Source organism: Exophiala oligosperma (assembly GCF_000835515.1).
Source record: "Exophiala oligosperma strain CBS 72588 unplaced genomic scaffold supercont1.7, whole genome shotgun sequence".
NCBI classification, from domain to species: Eukaryota; Fungi; Ascomycota; class Eurotiomycetes; order Chaetothyriales; family Herpotrichiellaceae; genus Exophiala; species Exophiala oligosperma.
The window spans coordinates 1,436,114-1,463,266 of record NW_015622824.1 but is presented as its reverse complement, the minus strand read 5'-3'; the positions used below and the strand labels follow the sequence as shown (position 1 = coordinate 1,463,266).

The 27,153-nt window shown below is 50.1% G+C and overlaps 7 protein-coding genes across 8 annotated transcripts; 5 read left to right on the top strand and 2 right to left on the bottom strand.

The window, feature by feature from the left end:
- Positions 1–97: 97 nt before the first annotated feature.
- PV06_07805 lies at positions 98–3,257 on the top strand. 2 transcript variants are annotated; one of them, XM_016409085.1, is made up of 3 exons: positions 98–741; positions 864–2,526; positions 2,615–3,257. In XM_016409085.1, the coding sequence occupies exons 1-3, from the start codon at positions 166–168 to the stop codon at positions 2,914–2,916; spliced, it is 2,541 nt and encodes an 846-aa protein (XP_016260839.1). In that variant the 5' UTR covers positions 98–165; the 3' UTR covers positions 2,917–3,257. The 2 variants fall into 2 exon arrangements, with proteins under 2 accessions (XP_016260839.1, XP_016260840.1); XM_016409086.1 differs by having other exon boundaries at positions 98–2,526.
- Positions 3,258–3,722: 465 nt separating this feature from the next.
- PV06_07804 (uncharacterized protein) lies at positions 3,723–6,308 on the top strand (the record flags this gene model as incomplete). The annotated part of the gene is made up of 8 exons (XM_016409084.1): positions 3,723–3,978; positions 4,054–4,148; positions 4,197–4,224; positions 4,285–5,023; positions 5,095–5,487; positions 5,546–5,766; positions 5,836–6,039; positions 6,094–6,308. The coding sequence occupies 8 exons, from the start codon at positions 3,723–3,725 to the stop codon at positions 6,306–6,308; spliced, it is 2,151 nt and encodes a 716-aa protein (XP_016260838.1).
- Positions 6,309–9,262: 2,954 nt separating this feature from the next.
- On the bottom strand, positions 9,263–11,110 carry PV06_07803 (uncharacterized protein; the record flags this gene model as incomplete). The annotated part of the gene is made up of 4 exons (XM_016409083.1): positions 9,263–10,507; positions 10,582–10,605; positions 10,680–10,895; positions 10,973–11,110. 4 exons carry the CDS (start codon positions 11,108–11,110, stop codon positions 9,263–9,265), a joined length of 1,623 nt encoding a protein of 540 aa, XP_016260837.1.
- Positions 11,111–13,489: 2,379 nt separating this feature from the next.
- On the top strand, positions 13,490–14,724 carry PV06_07802 (uncharacterized protein; the record flags this gene model as incomplete). Its single annotated transcript, XM_016409082.1, has 2 exons — positions 13,490–14,500; positions 14,578–14,724. The coding sequence occupies 2 exons, from the start codon at positions 13,490–13,492 to the stop codon at positions 14,722–14,724; spliced, it is 1,158 nt and encodes a 385-aa protein (XP_016260836.1).
- A 1,791-nt stretch (positions 14,725–16,515) lies between these two features.
- Positions 16,516–18,178, top strand: PV06_07801 (uncharacterized protein). The gene has a single exon (XM_016409081.1). It carries the CDS (start codon positions 16,831–16,833, stop codon positions 17,542–17,544), a length of 714 nt encoding a protein of 237 aa, XP_016260835.1. The 5' UTR covers positions 16,516–16,830; the 3' UTR covers positions 17,545–18,178.
- Positions 18,179–18,554: 376 nt separating this feature from the next.
- Positions 18,555–20,573, top strand: PV06_07800 (uncharacterized protein; the record flags this gene model as incomplete). Its single annotated transcript, XM_016409080.1, has 8 exons — positions 18,555–18,678; positions 18,749–18,763; positions 18,821–18,966; positions 19,025–19,144; positions 19,198–19,415; positions 19,486–19,733; positions 19,811–20,228; positions 20,294–20,573. The coding sequence occupies 8 exons, from the start codon at positions 18,555–18,557 to the stop codon at positions 20,571–20,573; spliced, it is 1,569 nt and encodes a 522-aa protein (XP_016260834.1).
- A 3,981-nt stretch (positions 20,574–24,554) lies between these two features.
- PV06_07799 (uncharacterized protein) lies at positions 24,555–26,286 on the bottom strand (the record flags this gene model as incomplete). The annotated part of the gene is made up of 7 exons (XM_016409079.1): positions 24,555–24,719; positions 24,787–25,222; positions 25,286–25,612; positions 25,679–25,743; positions 25,802–26,019; positions 26,077–26,222; positions 26,282–26,286. 7 exons carry the CDS (start codon positions 26,284–26,286, stop codon positions 24,555–24,557), a joined length of 1,362 nt encoding a protein of 453 aa, XP_016260833.1.
- Between the last annotated feature and the right edge of the window lie 867 nt (positions 26,287–27,153).

Genomic DNA, 27,153 nt, shown 5'->3' with positions numbered 1-27,153 from the left:
GCTCTGGTGTGATACTTGAATCGAAGACCGTGACTGTAGTTGTTAGTATAATTAAGTGATGGGGTTGGCCGTGAGTCATCGATGCTCACCGCGATGATCGTCTTGTTGTAGGGCGAAGCGGATGGTGCTTATGGCGTGGTTTGATTCGGCCGCCTGGGAAGAAGCATGAAATCTCTTCAAGGGTCCTCGGAGCTTCTCTTTGCTTTGAGCGGTAGCCATGAGCTTCTGACCACCTCGATACCTGAGTATGTGTGTTGGATACGGTCGATTCGACGCTGTGACCCTTGTCGTTACAAGAATCCGAGACTGTGCCCCTCCATCACCGGGGTCCCTTGTTGTCATCCCCTCGTCCTACTCCGACTGATCATTTTTATCTTATCAGATCAAAAAACCATGGACTTGGCGCCCTTTTCGGCAATGGACGACTTTGCGTACTCCGGCTTTGCGACTGCGACCATCAGCGACCAACCGATATCGGCGTCCAACTGGATGTCAGACCCCAGACTCGAAATACGCGACACACAATACAAGCTGGCGTCGCAATCGATTGATGGTGATGGTCCTGGTACTGGCCTGACCAGTCCGACCCAGAGCCACAAAAGAAATGCCTCTGTCGCGGGGTTCGACAGCTCACCTGCGAGTGCCAGCTTCGGTTCTCCAGACCTGAACGATGAACATGGCCGCGGTGACGGCAAGCGCAGGCCCATCAAACGAGCATGCAATGAGTGTCGACAGCAGAAGGTGAGATACCAGCGATTGTGTTAGATGTTGTTCTATGTCGCTGCCGGATGAGGCCGTTGTCATCTCCTACTTGCCAACAACCCCGGTTCTGCGCCTTGCCACGGCTGCTGACAGAGTTATAGCTACGATGCGATGTTACTCAAGAGCCCTTCCAAACGTGCTCGAGATGCAAACGTCTCAACCTTGAATGCAAGATCGAAGACAATTTCAAGAGAGTGGGCAAGAGGTCGCGCAATGCAGAAATGGAACGGGAGATCGTCGAGTTGAGGAAACAGGTCGCGGCGCAAAAGTCAGGGACGGCATCGAAATCGAATGGCGGAGCGCAGAATGGACATACTGGCCCCAATCTCGCTCCGACTGCACTAGGTGGCTTCACACAAGACGCCGCCGCCGCAGGCCTCCTGGACCTGAGGGAAGGCAAGAGTCCTGGGAGGTCAATATTCAAACGCCTGGAAGATGTTACTCTGACTCAGGATCGAGTGCAAGAGCTCTTCCAGCGCTTCTTCACCTTTCAACACCCATTCTTACCATTCCTCAATCCCGATAGAACGCCGGAAGAATATCACACGAGATCACCGTTGTTGTTCTGGACAATCCTGGCCGTGGGTGCTCGCCATTACACCCCAGAACCAGAGCTTTTCAATGCACTTTCGGGCCCGTTGACGCGACTGATGTGGTCGACGATAGCCGAAGTACCTCAGAACTACCACATCGTCAAAGCACTGATATTGCTGTGCGCGTGGCCATTGCCTACGAGCAGCACATCGACGGACCCAACCTTCATGATTTGTGGGTTGATGATGCAAATTGCCTTGCAAATAGGCTTACATCGTCCGAGTCATGCCCAGGATTTCAGCAAATTCCGCGTCGAGCTCAGAGAGGTGGAACTACAAGATCGTATCGTGGTTTGGAGTGTTTGCAACATCGTCGCGCAAAGGATATGCACAGCATATGGACAGCCTCCTCTGACCATCTACGACTGGGCTCTAGGCCCCAAACCCATCGATACGAATCCTAATTACGAGCTGCCGGCGCCGATATACAATAGGTTACTAATCGAGAAGTTCGTGGACAAGGTCTCGCGGACCTTGTACATGAACGCTCATGATCCAGTGGGACTAGCTTCCGATGCAGAACGTCCTACGTACGTATCCTTTCTAGCCCATGATTTCGAGGAGCTCGAAGACAAACTCAGGCATGATACCTCGCCAATCACTAAGCTCTACTTGAAAGCCGCAGCCTTGCACATGCGGTTGAGCGCATTTTTCTCACCACCTTCTTTACCATCATATCGCGCCGACATGTTCAAGCTCTATCAAAGCACAACCGAGTTTCTTGAGGTATGCTTAGGGCTGGAGAACAGCATGAGCATAAACCTACCGTCCAACTATTCACATGGTCTGTCATTGGCTCATGCCACCAACTACATTTTTCACATGATGTTGGCAGCTGGGTTTTCACTTCTTAAGCTAATGCACAACTTCCTCGGCGAGCACGACATGGATGTCCAAGGAGCGTCCGAGTTGCTTTCGAGGACTGTATGGGCGTTGCGAAGTATGAGTGTGGTTGAGAATGATCTTGCCGAGAGGCTTGCTGAAGTTTTGGCCCAAGTCTGGAAGAGTGGACGAGTTCGAGCGCAACCTGATCTCAACAAGATTGGTGAAGGTGAAGTTGATGACAGTCTTCAATTGAAGGTCAAATGTCGTATGTCGGTTTCATTGGTCTTTGACTCGGTGTGGCGATGGCGTAGGAATTTCCATTTTGGCGGAGGAAAGCCATCTGATGGTAAGTCACGTTCCCGCCCTTTTTACTTTCAATGTGTTACTCGCGATTGGGATTCGCAGTCAAAGTGCACAGCTGACATCCTGTATAGTTCGACAACATGATGCCAAACTTCAACAGGCGGATAGCATCGTCATTCCTTCTTCGACAAACGTCGACGCCGCCGCCAATAATACTGCTGCAGTCAACGATCCTATGCTCTCAGCGTCGGCCATCGTTCCTGGCATGGCCGGCATGGCAACGGGGATGGTAGACAGCAACAACAGCTACTCCATGGATTACAGCCAGGCGAGCTACGACGTGTTTGACCCTCTGAATTGGATGCTTGATGGAATTGTGGATTTCCCTTATAACTTTAATAGTTCGGGGATTGACACAATGGGTGGGATATGATTGAGTGATTTCAGCAAGGAGGTAGTGGTGCGTTTGGTACGACTTAAGCTCGTGATGTGATTTGCGATGCGATGCCTTATGAATTTCTTTTTTCTTCACAAGATATTTCTTTGGTTCAGCAACGTCTTGGGGTCTTCTAGGAGCGGCTGTACAGTGAAGCGCTATGATTTGGTTTCTTTACACTTGAAATGTAGATAGACTTTTATCCTGCCTGACTCACATACAGTACAGTACCTCAGACTCAGAGACTAGATCACAGTCATGACATAGATTTATTTGATACCCTTGAGATGTCATGCAGACCATTACTACCCCAGATCGAGGAATTATGTGCCCACAGCCGTCACTGTTTATGAATAAGTACCCTCGGCACTCTGAATACTTTGTATCCTCAGGGCAGGGAAGCGACCAAGAGGGTGTAAAAGCGTCTCGCCACTGCAAGGTATCAGTCTCATTCAGGCTCTCGAAGAGACACCTCCGCGAGCACCTACAGAATACAAATAGCTTTTGGTTAGTCCGCGCTCGTTTCGGAGCTTCATCGATACTCCGGATACCGGTATACCGGCTATGAATGCCGGGTTCGTCCCGTGGGGGGATTATCCCGGTCCCCAGACAGACCCCAGACGAAGGGTATGAAAGAGGGAATTTCAGCCGTCACTGCGGGGAGGCGGAGAACATCTAATGAACGCCGGGAGTCCTTTGATTCCTACCTCCAAGTCTCTTTCGAAGGTGTCTAAATTCGGTGGCATGAGACCCGGAAACGCTGTCTGAGACAGCTTCTGTATTGTAAACATTCCGACAACACCATGGCGGATCAGGCAAGCTATGAGGCAGACACATTGACTGCCGGGTTGACACCCAGCCCTACCAGCGCCACCACCCACGCCGGCGGTCAACCACAAGCCACGAAGCCTACGACAGAAAAACCTCGTCAAACACGTCGAAAGATTGCTCTTGCATGTACTCCATGTCGAGAGCGCAAGTCACGATGCAACGGTGAACGACCTGCGTGTCTACCATGCCGGAAAAGGCACCGAGAGCACCTTTGTACGTGGGAGGAAAGTAAGTTCGTCAATAGCGTGTAGGTGTTTCATACATTAGTGTATATTCTTGTCCTTCTTGTATACTGACGGTCAGCTATGCCACTCACCCTCGAAGGGGCCGAGAGGTCCATGTATCCAGTCTTGATACCGCTAGGATCACCTCGATCACATCATCATCATCATCAACGGGTATGGCGATACTCTTTTTCGGATACATGAGAAAGCTAGGCTGATCAGAATGCTTCCGTCGAACAAGGTGGCCGCGGTAGGACAGACCTCAATTTAGACGGCTAAGTTCAACACAATCCTTCTTCGGTCACTTCAGCTCATGTCGAGACACTACCGGCATCGACTCCTTCCGATAACTCCAACCACCAGGGCTCATCGGCCCGTGCTATCACCGAGGCCGTCATACAAACCATGGATTTGATGGTGAGTCCTCAAGGATCATCTCGAACATCCGGTAAGATGAGTGATGCTTCGCCAAAGTCGTCATTCCGGGACAGTTATAGAAAATGGGACACCAGCAGCAACCACGGTTTCGGCCTCCCAATGCGATCTACCGCCGACAAGTATACTACATATTTCTTCAAATACGTCTTATCAATATTCCCCGTGCTTCACTGGCCATCGTTTCAAGCAAGATACTTCAAGGTATGGACAGGTGACGTTGACGACGATGGCGGCGATGATGATCTCGATAAACACATCTTCATGGCCACACTTTATATGGTCTTCGCCTTGGGATGCATGTACAGCGACATGAGTCCGACCAAAGACAAAGCGTGTCTCGCAAACCAATTCTACATACGTTCTACGGAAGTCATCGCCGTCGAAGCTTTGGACACCATTCCACTCGAAGGTATTCAGTTGCTATTATTACAGACAATCCATCTCCAATCCACGAAACACGAAAATCGGTGGTGGAACATTACCGGCATAGCGACTCGAGGTGCCGTCAGCCTTGGGTTGAATTTACCGTTCGATGGCTCCTACTCGAGGAGGAATCAACTGCAACGAGAAATGAGACGGCGCGCGTGGCATACTTGCGTCATATTCGATAGGTTTGTCCGAGCACCACGAATTTCTTCATTCCCGAGAAGGCTGACGGAAAACCCACCACCCCTAAAACCAGGTTGTTGGCACTCAATCTAGGTCGTCCAATGATGGTCGGTTCGATCAATGACTTTCCTCTTCCGCAAGCAGTTGACGACGAGTATCTGCTTGAAGACGGCGAAGGAGTACAACCTGCACACCAAGAGTCTCGAATCACCCTCTTCATACATTGCATCAAGCTTTTCGAGATACAACGTGACACCTTGTTGGCCTTGTACACCAAAGAGGCCAGCCTCAAGCTGAGTGGAAAGTTGCATCTCTCCGGGTGGTCTGAACATTGGCTTTCCGAACTTCTAAAGATCAACCATTCTCTTGAAGAAGTGGAGGAAGCCCTTCCAGATCAACTGAGGCTAACACCACTGGCGGATCATCACGAACATGGTCGATTCCAGTCCAACGTGTTCAACGGTCGGTAAGTTTCCGAGCGGCTGACGTTTGGCTGTTGAAATTTGAGTTGATTGGCTTTCTAGATTCCTTTATATTCGTGCTTTACTATTACGTCCTGTGCTACTACTGGTCGCACGACTCGGTAGGGAAATTGACCTCTCATCTTCCCAGACAACCTCGTTGGAGATGGACATTATGAAACGAATATGTGCACACTGCATACTGACGGTTACGGCACTGGTGAACCTCAAATACCAAACAATTTCGGACCCATGCGCGGGACCACCGTGGCCGAATAGTCATTGTGAGTTCAATCTCTCAAACGCATACACAGAGCCTTGGCAATCGTGTACTGATGCAAGAGTTATGATAGACATCTTTGTCTCAGCTGTCATTCTTGCCGCCGCTCGTCTATGCCCGGCTTTCGATCCAGCCCTGGACCATGACGTGTTGAGATCAGCTTGGGACCGCTGCATCACGGTTCTGGAGCACTATGCACCTCAAATCGAAGCGGCCGACTCCTTCCTACACACGGTGTCACTCCTGGGAAGGAGGATTCATGACATGGAACAACCATGTAAGGGCAAGCTTGGAACGACTGTTGTGGCTTCTAACATGTTTTGCCCCGTAGCAAGCAATACCAGAGACGGCGAGAACAACACCTCCTCGGAGGAACCCATCCTCATCCAGACGCCGTCACAGAATGCCCAGATGGAAAATCAGGATTATTTCGGTGATGGGATTTACGATTTCCTGCAAAAGGATCTTGACATGTTGGGCAAAGTGGACTTTTCATTGCTCCCCGATGATACGATGGATATGGCCGATTTTTACGTTCCATCATGAAAGTGAGACCATTGAAGTAGCTACACTCCATCGGATATGGGAAGAGAAAAATGTAACATCCAAATAGTCATTAACTGCACCGAAATATAACACAATGCACTCACTCATTACCCACCGCTTAGAGTATCTGATTGTTCCAAGCGCAACCACATTCTAGTGATAATTTCGGAATTATTCAACCTCACTCTTGGATGCTTTGTTCAGAGCAGACCGAATGAAGAGAATTATCTCCCCGAGATGGTAGTGGGAAAGTCGGAGTGAAATGCTGTACGGCATCTGGCCCCAGTCCGGGGAGATAAACCCTTTTTGGAACAATACCAGGTTCCATCCCCCCCCACATCCAACTGGAGTTCCCCCCTCGTCCGGATCCCATGGGGGGGATGTTGAGAATCAACCGGTAGAACTGAAAGTATCACTATTTTTCTCTGGAGCACGTAACAATGGCAAGCCGGATCTTTGAACGCGTTCAAAAAAAGGTTCATAAAACTTGGGATCGGTGTCCCCTGGGATGAATCTGTAACATTTCGTTCTTCTTCAAGCCTGTAGAACACAAATCGTCACTCAACATCTCTCCCCTCCCCTTACACCAGGGTCTCTGCCTTTCTACCGTCATGATGATGACCGCCACCGCTTTGACAGACTTGGTGGTCAAGTACGATCTCAAGACGCTGGTCTTTTTTGGCGTCGTCCTCGCCTATCTTGCGTATCAACTTTCCTTACTCCTGTACAACGCCTGGTTCCATCCTCTTCGAAAGATCCCGGGCCCTTTCTTCGCACGGACGACACGATTGTGGGCGACTTACTGGAACCGTCAGGGTCGAAGGGCAGAACAGATCCAGGCGGCGCACCAACGTTACGGCCCGATCGTCCGCGTGGGACCCAACCAAGTCTCGTTCGCCGACCCCGATGCCATCCCCGAGATCTACAACAACCCGAGTCTGATCAAGGACGAGAAGTTTTACTCGGCGAGGAGGATGTTCAGAGAGGACCACACGTTTGCGTTCCGAGACCCCGAAGCCCACAGACAGCGGAGGAAACTCCTGAGTCGGGGCTTCTCCCAGGCCTCCATGTTCGACTTTGAGCCGGTCCTCACGACGAAGATCGAGACCTTGTTACGGCAGTGGTCGACGAGGACCAAGGACGGTTCCCCCATCGACGTCTACCCTTGGTGTCACTGGTTGGGGTTCGACGCCGTCTATCACCTCATGTTCGACCGGGACGCCGGGTCCCTCAAGGCCGGGGAGCCGAGTCCCGTCATGGCCTGGCTTCGGGCGTGGAGGCCCATGTTCATCTACAAAGAAATCGTCCCCCAGCTGGAACAGTGGGGCGTCTACGTGCCCGGTCCGATCGGGGACAACTTCCGTCGAGTCCGAGACTGGAAGAATTACTCCGTGGAACTCATCCGGAACGTTCGCAAGACGAAAGTCGAGACCCCCTTCCTACGGGGCGCCTTGGCGGAGAAGGATGGCCTTCTCGGTAGACCACTCAACGACAGTGAACTGGCCGAGGAGTGCATGGGTGGGATGTAAGTTTGTCTACCGATTCTCACTTCTGGACTCTGGATTGGTGTCACGAGGATAAGAGATCAAATTGCTCGCATTCTAACCGCGTTCTTCCAGGTTTGGTGGTAGCGGCACAACTGCAAATACCTTTCTTTTCCTCATCTATGCTGTTTGCCGTGATCCTCGGGTATACACCAAGTTGAAGCAAGAACTTGCGGAAGCAATACCGGATCCCAAGACGATCCCAAGTTACACGGTAAGCGTCGAAACATGCCCATCACGCCTGATTCTCCCTTTAACCCTCTGTCTTTTTCTTTCACGCTCGCTCGGGGGGAGCAGTTCCTATAGGTTACTGACCAATTTTTGAAACAGATGGCAAGCAAACTGCCTTACCTGAGTGCGGTCATCAATGAAGCATTGAGAAGGCACCCTACCATCGTGGCCACCTTGCCACGTGAAGCTAAAGAGACAGTCGTGGTTCAAGGCATGGTCTTTCCAAAAGGAGTAAGTTGTTGTTGTTGACTGTTCCTCGCCCCCTTGAAACTTCCCGAACCACTGCTAATCTATTTTCTGTGATAGACCATCTTGGGGACACAAAACTATACAGTTCATCGGGACAGCAAAGCGTTTCCCGACCCCGAGTTGTACCTTCCAGAACGTTGGCTGGACGAGGATAAAGAACAACAAAAGCTCATGAAGGCTGCTTTCAACGCATTCGGAAATGGAAGTAGGAAATGTATTGGAATCAAGTAGGGATGCCTAATGCTTTGTTTTTCTGGTCTCTTTCTACCATCACGACGAAGCCACCAGCTAACCCTTGTTTCGATTAGTCTTGCTCAATTCGAGCTCTGGAAAGTTGTTGCGGCTTTCTTCAGACGCTTCGAGTGTACCATTGATTCCTCGATGATGGATGAAGATATGAGACCGTACGACAATTTCAGTGCCGGGCCGGCGGGTCTGAGGCTTTTGATTCACCTCAAGGACACCGCTGCAAGTTAGGACGCAGAAGATAGATCACGGATCATTGGTCGCATATCATCAGGATGCATGTCATGGATTCTAAAACATCGATCTTTTCGTCTGTCGGTTGCTAGTTTGTTAGTTATCCGAAGGACTTGACCCCGTATATCCAAGTCTCAAGTCAAATAGAATGAACATCAAGTCAGCTATCAATTTATGAAATGAGATCTAGTTTTCAATATATGACATTAGATGGAGAGACATGTGTAGAGCAGGTATAGGGTAAGGTAGCAGTTAATGAGTCGCTCCTATGTTCATAAAATCGGATGCTTCATCTGATATTGCAGAGAGAAAGTCTGGAGAGTTGAGTAATGAACCTTTTGTCAATGAAATCAATTATAGGTCGGATGGCTATTTCTGTCAAAAAATATACCTACAAGCACGCCAAGTTTTACAATCTTAGATGTATAGCCTTGAGAACCACCCTGAACTTCACTTTGTAGTCGTTTGCAATTGAGGAGGCGTCGTGATCCATTGTTTTGTTTCTGGATCCAAACATTCACTCTGCGCCTGTTCCCATGCTCTCCTGACCATGTCAGCACGCTCTTTTGAACGTGGTTTGATCTGCGCAGGGAAATCGACGGGCAACACGACAAACCCTTGGGTGAGTTCGTTTGGGTCCGGAAGGATCGGCTGTCCCTGGGAGTTCAACTTTGGTGTGATCTCAAAGGCCCACAGGATCCGACTGATGCCCAAAAACAAACTTCGCTCTGCTACGTGAATCCCAGGGCAGATTCGACGCCCGGCACCGAAGGAAAATTGATCTCGTTGCGTCGCGTCGGGGTTGCTGGCGGCGTCATACAAACTCTGCGAATCCTTCTCGTATCGCTCCGGCATGAACCGTCGCGGGTCCGGGTGTCTGCGAGGATCCATGTGGATGGCCCAGACGTTGTTCATGACGGCCGCTCCCTTGGGGATCAGGTACCCTTCGTAAAAGTCGTCCTGGGTCACCGCGTGAGGTACCGCTCCTAGGATGGTCGTCGGCATCCAGCGGAGAGTTTCCTTCATGCAGGCTCGAATGTAGGGGAGTTGGACATCGTCGTCCATGGTCGGCATACGATCCTCCCCGACCACCTTGTCCAATTCGATTTGGGCCTTCTTTTGGACGTCGGGATACAACAGCATGGCTTGAACAAACGCATACAGTGTACTCGAGGTCGTGTCGGACCCGGCTTCGAGAAGAGTCCCCGCGATATAAGAGGCTTGGTCGTCACTGAACCCGTCGACTTTTTGCGCTTGGTCGAGTCCGACGCAGAAACATGGTTTGATCTCTTTGGCTGCGATGTCCTTTTTGGCTGTCAGCCAATGGCCCAGGTAGAGTGCCTTTTCGCGTTTATGTAACCGTCTGGCTTCCCTCACTGTGCCCAAGACGCTGTCGGGCAGATTTCTCAATAGAGGAAAGAAGTCCACCAAGGCGGCCACCCCGGTGGCGTTTAGATGAGCGAATTCAGAAAACCCGTCGAATAGTTGCATCATCTTGGGATCTTCGTACGTCGGTGTCCGCCAACCATAGACCATGGTGGTGGTGAGAGCGTTGGCATATCGTCGAATGTGGTTGAGAAAGTCGTCGGGCTGTTCTAGAAACTGATAAAGCATCTGTTTGTTCTCCAGAACCTGATATGGAACATAAGACCGGGCAGATTGGACGTTGAGCAATTGATGTATCATTTTACGGAACTAACAACTTTTTGTTAGGAAAAGTGCTCTCTCCATTCTCTTAAAAAAGGAAAATCCGCGAGGGACTGACTGACCTTGCGCCACTTGTCGCCATATCCCTATTGAGGTTTCATTAGCCTACCTGGGTCGAATGTTTTACATCTTTTGAGGGTTAAGGGGTGGTGATACTTACCATCATAAGAAGTCGTAGGCCGCCGCTGGCCAAACCCTGACCGACATACATTTCCTGTCGGTCGGAATAGATTCCACTCTTTTTATCCAAGAGACTCTTGACGGCGGCGTCACTCGAAAGGACAATCATGGTCTTGGTCCCGAGTATCAGGCTGTACACTGGACCATACTGACGTGCCCACTTTTCGAATTGAAGGTGGACATCATGAGTTGGGATCTGTATGTGGGGAGGGGGAAATTCAGTATTCGGCACCTCAAAGGCCCAACAATGCTGTAACGTGAATGCGAACGAACCTGATGAATATTTCCCAATATAGGGATAGTCGGGGGTCCCGGTGGATAATTTTTGGGACGTTGACCAATCTGGAGTAGGCGATACAGGAGAAAAGTGACCAATCCCACAGCGACGAGGACCGTTGGTGTCGATGGCATTTTTACTGTCTGGGGTTGAGCATGGGAATGAAATCATGCGATAAACGATGATAACAATCCAGCCAGAGCACTCTTTCAGCTCTCAATAAGTAGGAAAATATGCAGTTGGATTTCAGTCATTCTCGGACCGGGGTAAATCCTGGAGAATTGAGACGGGGCAATCCGAAGAACGGGGAGGAAACATCCTAATTGGGACGAAGGGCCATCGACCACGACTTCACTGTTCTCAAGCCGGTATCAGTCCTTCGTCACTTACCGGATCATAGAAACGGCCCAAGACTTCTAGTAAGGGTCGGATTGGTAATCCTGATTCCGAGTCCGGATGAGGGCCTCCGCAATCTCATAATCTCAATTTTGTCGCGGAGAGAGTATGCAGCAGGTAGCTATAGACTCCGGAATCCAATGTTCCGCAATGTCCATCAGTGAGAAGGACAAAACTTACGACGTCCCAAAGTGGGAGAGAAAAAGGAGTTGCTCCACTAACAGTTGCTAGATCAAGCAATCGTCTCAAGTTGATGCAAGATGGGTTCAATCGACGTCGACAAGCCTCAATTCGCAGATGTACCTCTCTGGATAGACAATCATCCAGTGACTACTTCAAACAAATTTGAAGTGCGAAATTCAACTACACAAAAGGTCGTCTGGACTGCTTCCGGCGCCGACGTCGACTTGGCCAAAAAGGCCGTCGATTCAGCATCCAAAGCATTTCCGGCGTGGGCACAGACACATCCAACTGAAAGAAGACGAATTCTTTTCAAGGCAGCAGAAATTTTCAGACTCCGCAAAGATGAAATCATTGATGTCATGGTTCAAGAGACCAATTGTACGAGAGAGTGGGCTACAGGAATTAATTTGAACTTTGGGACGGCGTTATTGGAGGAGCTAGGCTGCATGGCGACCTCTTGCGCTACAGGATCATTGCCAACGACTGAAAGTAGAGGTAAGTCGAACGAGTAAGCAGCTATCCCACTATAGAATACTGACGGAGGGAAAGATCGTCTTGCCCTCGTATACAAGGAACCATACGGTGTTGTGCTCGGGATTGCTCCTTGGAATGCCGCTTTCATACTGGCCATTCGAGCAGTGGCAACTCCGATACTTTGTGGAAACACGGCTGTGTTGAAAGCTTCGGAGCTTAGCCCAAGAACGCATCACTTCATAGGAGAGATCTTCCAAGAAGCAGGGCTACCAGCTGGGGTTCTCAACATTGTTCATCACTCGCGTGAGAAGGCGGCAGAGGTGATCGAAGCGATGATAGCTCATCCCTCTGTGCGCAAGATCAACTTTACGGGATCGACAGCGGTTGGGAAAATCATTGCAAAGACTGCAGGACTTCATCTCAAGCCGGTGTTGATGGAACTCGGCGGAAAATCGTCATGCATCGTCCTGGAAGATGCGGATTTGACCAAGGCGGCCAAGGCGGTCGTTCTCGGAGCTTTTCTCAACGTAAGTACAAGTCATGATTGCTGCGATGTTCTTCTTGTTCTTACAAACTTCTAGCATGGCCAAGTCTGTATGGGGACTGAGCGAGTTATCGTCTTGCGTTCAGTTGCCGAGGACTTTCGACGCCTTCTTGTGAAAGAGGCCCAGAGCTTCCCAGCAGGCAAAGCCGTGACTGTCTCTGGAGCACAAAAGACAGAAAGCCTCATCGTATCAGCCGTGAGACAAGGAGCCCACTTGGAGTTCGGGACGCCCAATGTGACTGTGGCTGCGCTACAGCCCACGATAGTCTCTGGCGTCACTAAAGAGATGGATCTGTTTTACAATGAGACCTTCGGGCCTACAGTGACCCTGTTAGTGGTTGATACTGTTGATGAGGCAATTTCTCAGGCCAATGACACCGCTTACGGCCTATCCGCAAGCATCTTTTCGAGGGATGTTCCCAAGGCTGTCCGCTGTGCGAGGCGTATAGAGACAGGCGCCTGCCACATTAATGCCATGACTATCCATGATGAGCCGTGGCTTCCGCACGGAGGCTCGAAGGAAAGCGGATTTGGCAGATTCAACGGACAATGGGGTTTGGATGAGTTTCTACAGACTAAGACAATCACGATCACAGACGAGCCGTCAGATGTGATTTGAGAGCAAGATGAATTGAATGTGTAACTCAACGTAAGGAACAAGAGGGATAATACTTTTCAGCACTTTTTTGGTGATAAAACGTGGAGAATGCGTCTATAATGGTCTTCCTAAAACTTCACAACTCTTGACTCCGGAATCTACTCTACGATCGGTTCTTCTCACGGAACTATTTAACCGTTCCGATATCCCTAGAGAGGATGACACCGTTCCCCGTGTTGTATTTAAGAGCTTTGTCATCCTTACGACCTCGTCGTACTGAGCACACTCTCTCGCTCTCTTAACTTAATCTATTATACAATGCAGACCAGCGGCATCATGAATAAGTCTCCAGGTCCATCCGCCAGTAGCAAGCCTGTAACTGCCTTGGTCATTACAAGCCACAATGGACCTTTTGAACAGAGACAGGTCCAACTCAAGGACATGAGACCCGACGAGATTATCGTTCGCATGGTCGCCACCGGCGTTTGTCACACCGACGTAGGCTCCGCCATGGGCAAACTGCCTCCGTCCCCGCCGGCCGTGCTAGGCCACGAAGGGGCGGGGATTGTGGAGGAAGTTGGCGCCGATGTCAATCACCTCGCCCCTGGAGACCATGTTCTTCTCTCCATCACCAGCTGCGGAGCCTGTCGACCTTGCCTTCGTGGCCTCCCGTCATACTGTCGAGTCGGTCCCAGACTTCTTTTCGGTGGCGCCCGTGCCGACGGCAGTCATACAATGTCGATGGGCGACGTCGACATTGCTTCACCCTACTTTGGACAATCCTCGTTCGCTTCTAGATCGATCGTCACGGCGAACTGTGCCGTCAAGCTCGACAAAGATGTCCCCCTGGATGTTCTCTGCCCACTCGGCTGCGGCCTGCAAACCGGAGCTGGGACCGTCCTCAACGACTTGAAACCGTCTGTGGGAGAATCTATTGCGGTCTTTGGAGTGGGCTCAGTTGGGCTGGCCGCTGTCATGGCGGCGGTACGCTTCACACCGGCTACACAGATCATAGCCATTGACATCAACGAATCGAGGCTCCAGCTAGCCGCCGAGCTCGGGGCGACGGTCACGATAAACTTGAGCGGCAAGGATGTTGTTGAACTGATCAAGGCTGCAACGGCCGGCGAGGGTGTCGACCGTGCGCTCGACGCCACAGGGAATACTGCAGTCATTGAAGCGATGATAGCATCGGCCGCAAACAACGGAATCGTCGCCACGGTTGGAGCAGCGCCGGCAGGGAAATTCGTCAACATCGAGCCAGCAGAGTGGATCGGAAGGAATGTCAGCTACGTCGGATCTTGTGAAGGGTCGGCTCATCCTCAAACGGTAAGAATGACACAATATTTCCCCTCGGATCCGTTGTTTTATTTCATTTCGTTTTTGGCTCACATGAACCTTGGCAGTTTATTCCTGCTCTTGTGGAATTTTGGAAGCAAGGTCGCTTTCCGATTGAGCGCCTGATTAAACGATATCCATTCACCGAAATAAACAAGGCTATAGACGATATGCACCACGGACGGTGTATCAAGCCTGTATTGATTTGGCCATGATGAAGAAAATAGCAGTGTTATTACACAGATCGGTTACGGTACTATCATTTGTCGAATTCTGCAATACATGCGGTGATATTACATTGTATGGAAATGATCATTCTCATGCAATCTGACCCCTAAACTCTTAATGAGATCAAGATTAGACATTGGTGGAACATCTTGAGTTCCTCAATCTTAGCTTTTCTGGAACATGGGTAAAATTTTCTCCGCATTCTCAAAGTTGATCATATCCCTTGTTTGCTGGTCCAGTGGGAATTCTTCCCAGTTGTCGTTCATTCGCCGAATACCCGGTTCCAAGGCGTATGGATAGTCGCTTCCAAAGAGGATATGATCCTCTGGAACAAAGCCCAGGAGAGTTCTCAGGGTGTTGGGGTGTCCTGACATGGCCAAGTCGTAGTAAAAGCTTTGGATCTCCTGGTAGATCTCCTCGTGACCCTTTTTGTTCGGTGAGCTTGGGAATATCTCCATGAAGCTGACTCGGCCCGCCAGGTACGGCAAAGTTCCACCGGCGTGGGAGAGGATAAATTTTATGCTGGGATGATCTCTCCGGGTGTTGGAGAAGATCAGATCAACCGCTGACCTCGTCGTTTCGTGCGGGTATTCCGTGACGTGAGGAAGAAGTGTGTCCGGGAACGTCGCCTTGTCACGAGGTGGGCACGGATGCACAAACGCAATGGCTTTCAGGTCGTCTAGAAGTTTCCACAGGGGCCGGAAGGATGGGTGACCGAGATAGTGATTTTCCGGACCGTAGTGGGTGAAAACGATGACCCCCTCAGCTTTGAGAGTGGTCAAGGCATACCGAGCCTCTTCAACTGCTCCATAGATGTCGTCGTGTAGGGATGGGAGCGTTGCGAAGAACCCAAACTTCCCAGGATTCTTCTCCCGGAGCTCAGCTGAGTACTCGTTGACCGCCCGAGCGACTCGACGTGCCGTAACTAGGTCAAACTTGGTGACACCCGGCGTGGTCAAGGAGAAGATAGTTGTCGTGAGGCCAGCCTTCTTCATGAAGCTCTCAGAGCCCGCCAGGGTCCAGTTCAGAGGTGGAATTTCTTCGGGACCCAATGCGATTTTTGTGATTTCTTTCAACAGGGCATGTCAGTACAACATTAAGAAGCCTTCGACACAAGTTCTTTCAAAGGGATAGCAGACCCTCTTTCCAGACATCAGGCACCAAGTGGTGGTGCACGTCGACTTTCCGTGCAGAATTCGACGTTTGTCTTGCCGTATAGGACATTTTTTCGAGTGTATTGGATCTTGTTCTATTGCACTGCTGAGGGCAAAGTGAAGAAGTGAAACGATCAAGTGTGAGGTAGCCGTCTCGAGCTATTGTGTGTTGTTCAAAAAAGAAGACTACAGGAGAATCATCTTTGGGGCCTTTTTGATTCCTGGAGAAGACCCCGGCTCGACATCTTCGATATCTCAAAATGGAATATCCTCCCGGTCCCGATTCCGGGGACAACCATGCCGAAGTTTGAGCCGGATTCTCTGACCGTTTTATCCGTGGTAACATACACTAGCTTGTCACATTGGCCCTGGGTTCGTTCAATTTACTTGAACTCAGTTTAATTCTAGTTCCTTGTTGAAAGTAATGATATAGTACCTTGTTCACATATAGTACAGTAAATAGTGTACCTCAGTGGGTCCAGGCTCACTGGTGGGTCTACAGTGATAACCCCTCTCGCTATAGCCTCGTGGGCATTCTCCACTTCCTCTGTATTGGCCAAGCTACGTTATCTTATCAAACCTAAATCTTCTTGGTTATATTTCTCTCCTCTTACAGTATCAACATTTCATCCAGCGTATCAAAACTCGGTCTTCCAAGCTGTTGAATGATACTATTTTTTTTATAAAGCGGAAGATTGATATAGAGGCGAAGAACGTAAGATTTTACTCTACATTTTCACTTCGATATTTGCTCAAATCAACCTTCACCATACAGAAACGTCTCTGCAACGCGGTAAATCCGGCCTGGTTGCGTCACTTGCAACTGAGTATCACGTGCTCACAAGGTCGTTGCACCGCAAGCCATTTGACAATACTGCCGCCAAAGGTTTCTATCACTGACAAGTGACAAGACTCGTGGAGGCTACTATCTACCACACTATGACGAGGGTGGTCGGTCTCATTGGGGGCTTCTCGTGGCAAACCACTGCTATTTACTACCATAAAATCAACCAGCACGTCAATTCCAAGCTGGGAGGCATACATTCGGCGCGCCTCCTCATCAACTCGATCGACTACACGGACCTGGCCTCCTTGGCTGGCGCAAGAGATTATGCGGGCATGACGAGACTCCTCTGTAAAAGTGGCCGGGATTTGAAGGCCGCCAACGCCGAGGCTCTCGCTCTCTGTGCAAACGTGGCCCACAAGGCCGCGGACGCGCTGGAGAAAACTACCGGCTTGCGCGTATTGCACATCGTGGACTCGACAGCTCCGGAGATTGTCAGTCGGGGCATCAAGAAGGTCGGTCTGCTCGCAACACGCGCCGTCATGGAGGAGGAAGATTTTTACGTCTCGCGGCTACAAAAGAAATTCGGCCTGGAGGTCGTGGTCCCTGACGGCAAATTCAGGTCCAAAGCGGACCGCATGATCTTCGAGGAAATGAACAAGGAGGAAATTCCCGAGACCGTCAAGTCGACATGGCGGTCGGCCTATGCGTCTTTAGTCAAGGAGCATCAAGTCGGCGGCGTCATCCTTGGATGTACAGAACTTCGACTCGTTTTTCGGCCGCAGGATCTCACGGCGCCTACATTTGAAACAACCACTCTACATGCGAAAGGAATTTCGGAATGGGCTCTCTGTGGAAAGATAGACTAGTCATCTACCATATCCTCTAAGTACAAAAGAGGCAATCCCGGGCGTTGTGATGTGTTGTTGCTCTCAACTTAGCACACACTTTCCTGGATTCATTCATGCATTGTCAGGAGTCTGTCCCCACCGGAGGGAAGCCAGAGACTCGATATTGATAAGAGACCAAGGACCAGTGGGTGACGAGACGAAAAGGCAATTGAATAATGTAGGCATACGGTGGTGGAGTAAGACGTGACGAGAAATGTCCCAAGGAGTGACAGAGCAAGTAAAGTAGTTTGTGAAGGATTTTCTGCGAAGAACTGACCCTACAAAAGCAAAATTGTGACCGGCAATCCTCCAATTCCTCTTTGACTGGGACCACATTCAAGCACGGATTCATTGCAGACGCTTTACATCTGGATCATGGTTTCTCTTATCAACAAAGACATATGTGATTGGGAATTTCCTACCCCCTGAAGAATTTAAAACTCGTTGGTTACAAATCAAAGATCGACATTTACGTTAAGGCGTCATAAATCCCCTTTGGAGGTGATACAAAATGGCAACAAAAGGACGTATCCCGAGGAGCGGGGTGAGGGTTTTCCGGCCCTCCCGTGTCACCACATTATAGACTGCACATATTAATGAATATCATACCAACACCGGATAGTCGGAGCGAAGATCCAAGACTCATCGACATTATGACACCGTAAAAACCGAGTCAAGGATCCGAGGCTCTAGAAGACGGTCACTACCGAGGGTATACTTGTACTCATGGCCCCCAGATTTTGGAGTTTCCATGCTTATGGGCCCCCTGATGTTGGAGTCCTTACGGCTGATCGTTTGCGGGGAACTGGAGTACAATCCGAGGTCGTCACAGTATATGTACCTCTGCGCCTGCGGCCTCGTATTCCTCAAAGCTTGAAGGGAGTGCTAAGTTGTGTGTAACTTTCTAAGATCCCGTCCAAGACTTCAGCCAAAAAAGCTTGGGATCCTCAAACGTACGCCATCGTCTCTCGAGCTCGCCAGTTTCCAAGATGGCTCGTAATACTTCCAAAACGCACGACAAGCCGAACTTGTATACCATCGGTGTGCTTGCTTATATCGGATTGTGCTCATTCAATTTTGGATATCCTGCGGCTGTGATAGGAACGCTGCTTGGTGAGTGGAACCGCGAAAACATTTATTTGGCTGTGGTTGGGATTATGCCGCTGACGACTCGTTGATCCAGGCCAACCATCATTCTGTACGGAATACCCATGGCAATCTCTTTCGCCCTCCTATTAACACTCTCCTCTGTCAGTGGAATACTTTGAGCTGGAAACGCGATCCAATGGCACAGACCTTATATCCACCATGAATGGCATCTTCCAGACAGGAGGGCTCATTGGGACCCTGATTCTGCCTTGGATAGCAGACAAGTGGGGACGGCGTTGGGCCCTTGCAGTGGTAAGCTCTCCGAGGAGCAGGACAATAAGATACTCTATGCTCACCTGTCTTCCGGCAGCCTGCAATTCTGGTCCTTGTCTCGGGCGCCATCATGGCGGGCAGCAACAATGTAGCCCTCTTTATAGTCTTTCGATTTTTCAGCGGTGCAGGATCGTGGATGTCGGTCGCAGCAGCTCCGGTGCGCTTTGACCGTTGTTTACTAAGTACTGGCCTCTGTCTGACTGTATGCAGCTTATGATGAGTGAACTGGTCGCTGTCAATTTGCGTGGTAGCCTCGTCGAGATCCATGGCATCTGCTTCCAGATCGGCTACATGTCATCCGGCTGGATCGGCTTCGGGACCTTTTTCTGGGAGAACAACGGCAACAATTGGCGTCTTCCCGTCGCGGTTCAATGCATAGCACCGATAATCTTGCTTTGCGGCCTGCCCTTCTGCCCAGAAAGCCCAAGGTATTCCAACCTCTCTGGATATCTCCATTTCCTCCCAAACCGGTTCTCGAACTGACAAAGGACTCCCTAGATGGCTGGTCATGCAGAATCGTGACGATGAGGCCAAAGCTGTGTTGGAGAAGGTGCATTCTCGTTCCGGCACAGGACATGACCGAGCCCACACAGAACTGTACCAGATCCAGAAACAAGTGGCCATCGATCGAGAACTGAACTGCACTTGGGTCCAACTCTTTCGCAAACCCTCGTACAGAAAGCGAGCGTGGTACGCAATTGGTACCACGGGGATTGTTCAGTTTGCAGGAGTGTTGGTCATCAACAGTAACTCAACCCCCACCCACCTCCCTCCCCTCCCCCCTCGCGGTTGTGTCTTTGACATGTTACTGACCATAAACCAGATTATGGCCCAGTCATCTACAAGCTCCTGGGATATGGACCGGAAAAACAGCTGCTCTTCCCCGTAATTTGGTTGACGGTGGGGTTCTGCCTTTTCCTCATCGCGCCGGGATTGATCGATCTACTACCGAGAAACATTCTCATCGGCGGTGGCATCATTGGCTGCTCGGTCATGTTGATCTTCATCTCCGCCCTCATTGCCAATTTCGTACCGTCCACCAACACTGCCGCGCTGAAGGCGACGGTCGCATTCTTTTATCTGTACCAACCCTTCTACGTCGTGGGCCTCGATGGCACCCAGTTCACCTACCTGGGCGAGATCTTCCCCACCCATCTACGAGCCAAAGGGGTCTCTCTGGGCTCAGCAATGATTGCACTGATGAACATTGTCTGGCTTCAATCGGCCCCGACAGGACTGGCGTAAGTTGCAGTAGTGCACGTACCCATTCTGTCCATCCCTTGACTGACTCGGCGAACCTAATTAGGAACATTGGATGGAAGTACTTCCTTGTTTTCATCATCGGTGGAATCCTCGGAGGCATCCTCATCCTCATATACTGGCCCGACACGAGGAACATCCCATTAGAAGAAATTGCCGCTATCTTTGGTGACGAAGATGAAGTGGCCGTCTATCAGTACGAACTCGATGTCGATCCGACGACGCACACAATCAGAGACCACCATACCCAGAGTAAGGCTCAGGCCCAAGAAATCGAAGAGCAAGCGACATCGCGTCAGGTAGAGGAGGTTACTGAAACTCATTGAGATCCACTCACGATATATCTTAGACAAACGTACGGTACATAGATGGTATCACAGTCGCAGACGTCAAATTGTCAAGTCGCATCTCTTGAAATTTCCCACGCCGTCCGAACCGCGTTCCGACCGGGGTTTGTCGGCACTGAAGGCCGTACGATGGAATAGTATGCCTCGACCCTTCGTTTTTCTCGGAAGCTCGTGCTTCTATTTCTGTCTTGCCGGATCCACGGCCAAGGATAGGCTAGACGTTGTTCGTGGAGTCCAGTATCGAAAAACAGGATCGTCGAGATCGGGATATACCCCTTGCGACAGTAGTTTGGTGCTTTGTTCATCAATTTTGTCCTCGGCGTGTATGAGGTAAGAGGACCAAGAAGAAAGTCGCCCGCGGACACCTGGGTTTCAAAAGTCTGCCTCCAAGCCTGGCTCCTGAGTAGCGCAACATGAGCGTACTCACGGCCGATTTGTCCGAGATTAAAACTGTCGTAGCTCATGGTGCGTGTGGCTTGGGAAGGTGAAACTGGCATCTGGGGGAAGGGGTGTTTCCGAGACGCAGATCGACGAACCTGGGGTCCGGGGAGCATGCCGCGATTCTACGATCGGATTAATCGACCCTTGAGACTTTGCTGTCGATGGGAGGCTCGGGAAAGGGAGGGCATAGTACATAGCTATAGCCACGAGTCGGCAGGGGGATTCCTAAGGTGGTAGGAAGGGAATTGGAGCAGAAGATCTGTGGAAGCAGGCTATGAGTGCCGAACTTCCCCCTGTAAGTTTCCGTACCTTGACATATGGTAAAGCGAGGTCAAATTCTCTCAAATTCCCAGTCGGTTCAGGTGTCGGGGCAACAGTGCTTCGCCTCGATGACCCATTACGTCGAGGCAATCGACACCCCGGCTCGCGTATCCCTGGGGAGTGAATGAAGCGGTACCAGTATGTTGCTAAACAGGGTGAAGTGCAAGCGGGTTTTCCAAGTCCAGTAGTCTCGGTCAAAGCAATCCTGGAGGGGACGAACAATTCCAGGGCCCGAAGATGAGGTTAGTTCAGTAAGTGGAGACCTGATGGTTCGACCACTAGAGATAGACCTTCGGCATCTTGCCGGGTGAACTGGCCGCCGGACTCAGACGAGTGGATGCCAAGTGGAGCAGGATGTCGCGACGCCTCTGTGAGTGAACGGAATGAGCAATGCTAACAAGGTACCGTCTTGATCGGTCACTCGTTATATTACTTAATCAATTGAGCCTTTTCTGAAAGCCTTCGTTCATACAAAAGCAGTCGGGAGTTCCTTTCTACCCTAGCAAACCATTCGTTGAAAGGGCACATCGAAACTTTTGCACGCGATGAGCTCGTTTCAACAAAGAACCCTCAGGGCTGGCGATATGTTCTCTTCCAGAATCGACTTCGAGAACGCTGCGAAGGCAAGTTTCGAGCGCTATGGCCTTACCGGTACTTTGTGGCGTATCATGCTGGTCACTACATTCGTCTACGTACTCCTCAGAGTCGCGTACAACCTTTGGTTTCACCCTCTCCGAAAGGTGCCGGGTCCTCGATTAGCTCGCATCTCTCCTCTATGGTCACGAATTGGGAACTACAGTGGCACCAAATCAGAACGTATCGATGCTGCTCATAAACGATATGGTACTTTACGCCACCACATCCCATGGCCATTAGTGTTCTCTGGGCACCTCGACTGATATTCAATCATAGGACCCGTCGTTCGAGTATCACCGAATGAACTCTCGTTTGCCAACCCAGATGCAGTACATGAAATATATACTTCTGCGAATTTTGGAAAGGAGGAGAACTTCTACGTATGAACCATTGCCCAAATTCTCCGGTTAGAATACGTGTGCTAAGCGAATTACACAGAGCGCAAAGATCATGCTTAGCGAAATCCGCATGTTCATCATGATGTAAGAGGAGCTTAGTTCGCATGAGACTTGTCATTGTATTGACTGGAGCGACTACAGGGACCCCGAAGCGCACAGGCAACGACGAAAACTTCTCAGCCGCGGCTTCGCTCAGGCGTCGTTGCTAGAATTCGAGCCTCAATTAACCGAAAAGATCGAAACGGTGCTGAATCAGTGGTCCTCCAGGACAAAAGACGGTTCGGCCATTGATATTTATCCTTGGTGTCATTGGTTAGGATTCGACACAGTTTGTCAGTTCTCGCCGACCCCTGAACGTCAACGATACCTACTGACACTGACATCAGATCATCTGTTGTTCGATCACGATCCGCGACAGGTTGCAACCGGCCAGGCTCACGAGGTTATGAAATACATTCGAGCCTGGAGACCACTTTTCACCTATGTAAAGCCCCCCCTTGCTTCTTCTGTGCCGTCAAGACCACCGAGTACTGATCGAAACTATTAGCGGGAGGTCTTCCCGTCCATCGGCAAATGGGCAATCTGGCTTCCGGGACCTCTGGGCAACAGGTTTCGATTGATCAAGGAATGGAAGGCGTACGCGGTCGGACTCATCAGAGACTGCCGTGCCAGGGGCACAAAGACACCTTACCTGGGCCATGCTCTACGTGACACGGATGCGCATCTGGGAAGGCCGCTTACAGATTCGGAGTTGGCTGAGGAAAGTATGGGCGGAATGTAAGGAGACAAGTTTTCCTGCCTCGTTTCCCGATCGCCGTTCAAAACTGACAAAACCTATTCAAGGTTTGCGGGAAGCGGTACCACTGCCAACACTTTTGTGTACATTTGCTATGCTGTCGCGCGAGATCAAGAGGTTCAGAAGAAATTGAGGAAAGAACTTCAAGAGGCGATGCCTGACCCGTCGATAATACCGGACTACACTGTGAGTACTTTGGAATCTTATGATTTTTGAGAAGAAGAGACATGCTGACTCGAATCTAGATGGTTAGCAAACTTCCATACCTCACCGCCGTCATCAACGAGACACTTCGACGATATCCGACCGTGGTTGCGACTCTGCCAAGGACGGCCAAGAGAGACGTGGTTGTACAGGGCGTTCATGTACCCAAGGGGGTCAGTATTTCTTTCTTTTGTTTGTCTTGAAGAAACTCCACGAACAGTGTCCTGACAAAAAGTTACAGACTTCGGTAGGAACTCAGAACTGTACAATCCATCGAGACCCTGAAGCTTTCCCTGAGCCAATGCGTTTCATTCCCGAACGCTGGTTGGACGAGGATCCTCTTGCAACCAAACGTCGGAACAATGCCTTTGTGCCGTTTAGTGTCGGCCCCAGACGTTGTATCGGAATCAAGTATGTGTCTGGAAGAATATCAATATAAAAAGGAATTTTACTGATATCATTTGCAGTCTTGCTCAAATGGAACTATGGAAGCTCACGAGCGCGTTTTTCCGGAGATTTGAAGTGACGCTTGATCCAAGCGTGACTGAAGAAGGAATGCGAGTGTTCGACACCTTCAGTGCTGGCCCGGCCGGTTCCAAGTTGGTGATACAACTGAAACACCTGTCATGAGAATGGGAAAATCCAATTGAAACATCATTTCGAGTAGATATTTAAATAGACTTACATAGCTTTCACCATGACGATCATAGTCGAAATCACCATCTCATCCTCACTCATAGTGATACTATACTTGCAGAGGGTAACAGTACCCTGCTGTGTACATCAAATTCACGTCTCAAAGCGTTACAAATGGACTGTGGCCAATCACAAGTGTTTGTGGATTCCAATCTATAAAACGCGGAGAGAAGTCACAAAACCTTCGAGGAGAAGGAAGAATGCTACCAGATAAGCCAGAAATATGGACAAAGGGATGAGAGTGAATGAAATGAGTCCCTGTACCAAAATAAGACTTTTAAAACCCAAGTGTGCTTTCGCCAGACTTTTTGGGCTACAGTCACTATTCGATCCGCTTCCCATACACCGGTTGGCGGCTCCTTTCTAACCCCAATAGTTTGGAGCCACATACGATTTATCCTAGCTGTTTTATCTAGTCCATCCATGTCATCTACTTCTGCTTCTACCACATCGTGACAGCGTGGTCTTCTACAAGGTATACCTAAAGCCCTCGGCACCTTCAAGGACCTTCAAGCCAGCATCGGCAAGCCTGTTCTCCCGTCGGAAGAAGAACATGCTGACGGGGGCGACAACGGCCGCCAGACCGATAGCCAGCAACGTGGCGATCATTCCTGGAATGTAATTCGGTGCGTCCTAATCAATACATATTAGTATCAATGTGATATGCCGAATTTCCATTCAGGGGTTACAAAAAGCATACCTGTTGTCTAAAGACCAGGGCAGAATATATTCCTCCAATGGCCGCACAAACAACCTGGATGACGGTGCCGACTGCTCGTTTCGCGTCGCTGCGGATATTGTTCTGGCCCCAAGCCTGTCCGGTGATGATGACCCCGTAGGTGCCACTGTAGCCCAAGAAGGAACCGACGTAGCGAGGGGTGGGACTGTTTAAGAAAGCCATCATCGCGAGCCCGACCACGGAGAGCAGGGAGTGGAAAATCACAAACGGTCCTCGTATGTGATATTTGTCCGAAAGCCAAGCGGTGGTGTAGCCCGTGATGATGGACAACGCAGCGGGTGGCGTTGTCAGGCAGAACGACGCTGCCAGGGAGTATCCGAGGCCGTTACGAAGAATGAGAGGTAGGAAGATCAAGAAACCATAGCTGGATGCAGAGCCGGCGAAGAAGAGGTACGCCCTGTTGTGCATCGTCAGAGGAGACTCCAAACATCGGGGATCGTAAATGAGACAGTCAACTTACCCCGACCAGACCGGCCAGCTCATCAAGGTATCCTTGATAACGGACCAAGTCACCTTGGGGCTTTCAGCCTCTCCTCGTTCACGCAACAGGCGGTTTCTGAGGCAAGCCTGTAGCTCGGGAGAGAGAAATTTGTTCCGCTTGGAGTCGGGAAAGTCGAGAAGTATGAATCGTGATACGATGGCAACTCCAATGGTGAGACAACCTTCAATGATGTAGATCCACTTCCAACCTCCATTGGCCGGATCGTCTGCTACTTGAATCAAACCATATGCCAGAATACTGGCAAAGGAGGCTAGAAAGCTGCCGGTGAGAAAGAATGCAGCAAGCCTATATCTGAGGTCAGCATTTCGTGTCTTGATGATATGGAAAAGGCCCGGTTTTCTATACACGTACCTTTTCTGGACTTCATAAGGTCTATACCACGAGGCAAGCAGGTACAGCAAACCTGGAACCAATCCCTGTGGGCCCTGTGTCAGTCTTTGATAATCTTTTTCGAGAGAATGAGAATATACTCACGCCTTCAAATGCTCCCAAGAATGCTCGCATGATGACTAGATCGGAATAACTCTTGCTGAATCCGATCCCAAAGGTCAAGAACCCCCATCCCAGGCAGAGGAAGGAGATCCAATTGGCGGCGCCAAATTTCCGCAGGGCGATGTTGCTAGGGAGCTCAACGATGGCGTATCCCAAGTACACAATCAGGGCTTGATTATCATCCAACGTCAGTGTATATTCTGTAATTTCTGTTGCGGGATCGTCGAGCCGAGGGGGAGCCCAGCAAGAATACTTACTGGCGACAGAAGCACGGTTCGAGATATTGAGACCAAGCTTTTCATCGATTCCAGAAATCCTGGCGACTCCGATATTGGTACGGTCAATGAGAGACCACATGTATATGACCGTGAGGATTGGGAGAAGACGAAAATCTATCTTGCGTCTAGAAAAATTGGATTAGTTAGTATGAAGAGGACGATGGATAGAGTCAAAGACATAGACGGCATGGGCCACATACGTGAGTTGTCTCTCGAGCTCTGGGTCAAGCGTAACGTCGAGATACAAATGATGCACTCCATTCTTCCCTGGGTGTTCATCTGCCGTGATTGACTATTGCAATGCGGCTTCTGCTTCGACGTGAGCCACGTCCATGTCCTTTTCAGTTGCCATTTTTTTCTCTGCTGTTGGGTTTTCGGGGTGGAAACTTCAAAAGGTGGTGTGACTCGGAGTGGGTAATATATATAGTCAGGAGATGTATCAGGGCTTCATGGATTTTGCTGGAATAGATAACATCCCGTCTTACTTCTACGTCGAACCCGAACCTGGAGCGGTGGCGGGGGGAGATAACAGGTTGGGGTTGGTCCGGGGAGATACAGCTAGAGCAAACGACCCTCGTGCGGGTGCCCCGGCAAGGGATCCCGAAAATGCGGGATTGGAAGGTATTTCTTATTCTCCAGGTTTGTTCCGGACCTTGTTTTTCTTTCATGATGGAGACATAGGTTGGCCCCGGTTGGACCAGCCGCGCACATCCCGGTGCCGGCGCGAGGGGCTCAACAATCAGCAACACCTCATCTAAACAGGCGTTGAAAATTCTTAGCATATTTACACAGTGGTGGCCTCGGCTCTTTACGTTGGTTTCTGATATCCCAATTCTTTCCAGACGTACTGCAGAAAGACTCGTGCCTATCTTCAACTAATTGACTCCTGATTATCAATCTTCATGGATTATAAGCCAAAATACTCGACGAGCTCAAGGGCCAAGGTCGACGTACATCATCATCCAGTGCCACCTTTCTGGCTTGAAGGTACGTTGCAGACTTTTAAGTTTCCATTGGATCGTCACACCTCCTGACATATACCAAAGAGGTCCAAAA